The sequence below is a fragment of the Pistacia vera genome, unplaced genomic scaffold (assembly GCF_008641045.1).
Source record: "Pistacia vera cultivar Batoury unplaced genomic scaffold, PisVer_v2 Contig435, whole genome shotgun sequence".
In the NCBI taxonomy this organism is placed as follows: domain Eukaryota; kingdom Viridiplantae; phylum Streptophyta; class Magnoliopsida; order Sapindales; family Anacardiaceae; genus Pistacia; species Pistacia vera.
In genome coordinates, this window is record NW_022196263.1 from 242,217 (window position 1) to 245,924 (window position 3,708).

A 3,708-nucleotide genomic window follows, 5' to 3' on the forward strand; every position below is an offset into this window, starting at 1 on the left:
GTGGGCATAATCAAATCAAAAACGGTGTTGAGATAGGGAAAGATGATAGGAGGATTAAGAAGCTGGGACTGCCAATATTCAGTGATGATGATTCTTATGGGTGGACTTTCAAGGCAAATTGCTATTTTAGCATCAATCGATACAAAGAGGAGGAGATGGTGGAGGTTGTCATTGTGTGCATGAAGGGAAGGGCCCTGAACTGGTATCAGTAGGCAAAATCTCAGACACCTTTTCACTCCTAGGGAGCTTTTAAAACAGCCCTGATTGCCAGGTTTCGTTCGTCTTTCCAAGGGACGGCCTATAAGGCGCTGGTGGGCTTGAAACAAACGGTTACGGTGACTGAGTTTTGGGAAGAGTTCAAAGCTCACACTGCTCCGTTGAAAGAGTTTGGAGAGAAGTTGCTCATGGGGATTTTCATGAATGGTCTTAAAGAGGAGGTAAGGGCCGAGTTGAGGTTGAATAAGCCCAAAGCATTAGTGGAGCTAATTGAACAAGCCTATGGGTTTTAGAGAAAACCCGATCTAGATTTGGTAGAGCCCAGACCCACAGACTTGAATCTTACAACCAGGTATCCTCCAACCTAGATTTGAGTCACCCAAATTGGTGGAGGACTCCACCAAAGAACACTGAGTTGGTACCATTCACGGGAGCTCAAAATTGAAATTGGGAAATGGGAGGTAAGTCTACAGAAATTACGGCAACTCCGTCTAGAAGTGACGGATTTCGACGGCTATCCAAAGCTGAGGTTCAATTTAAACGGGACAGAACACTTTGTTCTACTGTGACGAGAAGTTTGGACCTAATCACTGTTGCAAGAGAATCACTCCAGATCTTACTAGTTCTGGATGACAACGATGATATCGAAAAAGAGAAAGACGTGCAGGAGCTGGATGATGCACCACTTAAGGAAGGTACCCTTCTCACCTTATCAATGAATTCCATTGTAGGGATAACAACCGATAAAACGTTAAGGCTCAGGGAATCTAACTATGGCTTTCGTCAATGAGGAGAAAAGGGTGGTGTTGCAAGGGGACCCTTCACTGGTAAAATCAGTAATGTCTTTAAAAACCATGTTGAAGTCATTACAAATCGAGGACACTGGATATGTGGTAGAATCTTGTTCTATAGAAGACAGGGTTGTGGAAAAAGAGGAAGCAATTGAATCGAAAGTTGCTATTGTTGTGGAAGACTTTAGCCATCTTTTCCAACAGACTACCAAACTTCCCCCCCAAACACCCTACAGACCATGCCATAACCTTACTGGACAACTCCAAACCCCTTAACATACGACCCTACTAATACCCCTACTTCCAAAAGAACGAGATGGAGAGGCTAGTTGTAGAAATGTTGGATTCCAGGATTATTCAACCTAGCACTAGTCTGTTTGCCAGCCTGGTTTTATTGGTGAAGAAAAAATATGGTAATTGCCACTTCTGTGTAGACAATAGGGCTTTAAATAACCTGACCATGCCGGATAAATTCCCTGTTCCTTCAATTGAGGAACTTTTAGATGAGTTGGTAGGGGCAACAGTGTTCACAAAATTGGATGTGAAATCAGGCTACCACCAGATTAGGGTAAGGGAGGAGGACATAGCCAAAACAACCTTTAAGACCCATGAGAGGCATTATGAATTCCTGGTTATGCCATTTGGATTAACCAATGCCCCTTCCACCTTTGAAACACTCATGAATACCATCTTTAAGTTGGTTTTGAGGAAGTTTATACTAGTTTTTTTTATTTTTTATTTTTTTTATGATATTCTAGTGTACAGCCTTGATTTATACACCAATCTAGAGCACCTTAAACAAACCTTCAAGATACTAGTTGAGAATAAATTAGTGGTCAATTGGAAGAAATATTTGTTTGGGCAACAAAGGTTGGAATATTTAAGCCATTTGATTTCATCTAGAGGTGTAGAGGCTGACCCACAGAAGCTTGAGGCAATGTTATCTTGGCCTATTCAGCGAACCATCAAGAATTTGAGAGGATTTTTGGGGTTGACGGGTTATTATAGGCATTTTGTGAAAGGATATGGGATGATAGCACAACCATTAACACAACTCATTAGAAAGGACTCCTTCAAGTGGAATGACCAGGCACAACAAGCATTTGAGGTTCTAAAAACCGCAATGACAATGGTACCTATCTTGGCAGTGCCCAATTTTAACTTGCCCTTTGAAATTCACACCGATGCCTTTGGGTTAGGGATGGGGGCTATCCTGGTGTAAAAATCGCTCCCCATTGCTTTTCTCAATAAAGCCTTCTCTAGTCAATCCAAGCAGAAGTCGGTTTACGAGCGGGAGTTCATGGCCATAGTGTTCGCGGTCCACAAATGGAGCCACTATTTAATCGGATGCAAGTTTATTATCAAAACCGACCAACGAAGTCTGTAGTTCTTGACAGATTAGTGGGTGAAAACTCCAGAGCAACATAAATGGATCTCAAAACTCATGGGGTTCTCCTTTGAAATCCATTACCAACCTGGCACTTCCAACCAAGTGGCTGATGCCTTGTCCAAGAAAAAAGAGGAAGCTAAGTTGGTAGCTTTTTCTATGGTTTAATTTTCAGAGTTGGATGATTTAGTATTTGAGGTGCAGCATGATCCTAAATTAAAATCCATCATGCAAGATTTACTACTGGATTCCTCCAGCCATCCTCACTATCGTATTCACAACTACTATCTCCTCTATAAAGATAGGTTAGTGGTCCCTCGAACTTCTAAACTCATCCCCAAATTTCTGGTAGAATTCCACAGTAGCTCAAGTAGAGGTCATTCGGGTTTTTTTAGAACTTAAAAGAGGATATCCAATACTGTTTTTTGGGAAGGGATTAAGAAAGATGTTCAACTGTTTCTGCAAAAATGTACAGTCTGCCAACTAAACAAGCATTTAGCCCTCAAACGAGCGGGCTACTACAACCTTTACCTATTCCTTATCAAGTTTTTAATGAGGTTAGCATGGATTTCATTGATGAGTTGCTTAGAGCTAAAGGGTATGACACAGTCTTGGTGGTGGTTGATAGACTTACTAAGTACAACCATTTCATTCACCCATATAATGCTAAGGACATAGCTGCTGTGTTTGTGAACACTATTGTGAATTTGCATGGATTTCCCAAGTCTATTGTATCTGATAGGGATAGGGTATTTATCAATCAGTTTTGGCAAGAGCTTTTTAAAGGCATGGGAACCAGCTTAAAGTTTAGCTCTACGTACCATCCTCAAATTGATGGGCAGACTGAGGTCGTCAACCGTTGCTTGGAGTCATATTTAAGGTGTTTTTGTAGTTACCAACCCAAACAGTGGTACATTATTGGTACAACACCACCTTCCACCACTCAACCAAAATGACACCTTTCAAGGCATTATATGAAAGGGATCCTCCCACTGTCCTCAAGTTTATGAACTACCCATCCTTAGTGTAAGCGGTAAATTAGCAAATGCGGGAGCGAAACTCAATTTTGGATGAACTAAAGCACGATCTGGCCATGGCCCAGGGACATATGAAGGCAGAAGTCGACTTGCACCGACGTGAAGTCACCTTCCAACTAGGGGATCAAGTTTTCCTCAAGCTTCAACCATACCGGTTCAAGTGAATGAGAAGCTAAGTCCAAGGTTTTATGTTTCCAATTTTGGAACAAATTGGGCAGGTTGCCTGTCGATTGGATTTACCTCTGACAGCCCGAATCCATCACCTTTTTCATGTCTC

The 3,708-nt window shown here is 41.8% G+C and overlaps 1 protein-coding gene across 1 annotated transcript; it reads left to right on the plus strand.

Moving 5' to 3' along the window:
• Nucleotides 1–670: 670 nt before the first annotated feature.
• On the plus strand, nt 671–3,350 carry LOC116143984. The gene is made up of 3 exons (XM_031429436.1): nt 671–911; nt 2,570–2,699; nt 2,870–3,350. The coding sequence occupies exons 1-3, from the start codon at nt 671–673 to the stop codon at nt 3,348–3,350; spliced, it is 852 nt and encodes a 283-aa protein (XP_031285296.1).
• Nucleotides 3,351–3,708: the final 358 nt, after the last annotated feature.

What these genes read in the sequence shown, in the direction of transcription:
- LOC116143984 (XM_031429436.1), top strand. Translation starts at nt 671, where the DNA reads ATGGGAGGTAAGTCTACAGAAATTACGGCAACTCCGTCTAGAAGTGAC. An exon ending in TGATGCACCACTTAAGGAAG is followed by an intron (nt 912 to 2,569) that starts GTACCCTTCTCA and finishes TTTAATTTTCAG; the next exon opens with AGTTGGATGATTTAGTATTT. An exon ending in TATCTCCTCTATAAAGATAG is followed by an intron (nt 2,700 to 2,869) that starts GTTAGTGGTCCC and finishes AAAAATGTACAG; the next exon opens with TCTGCCAACTAAACAAGCAT.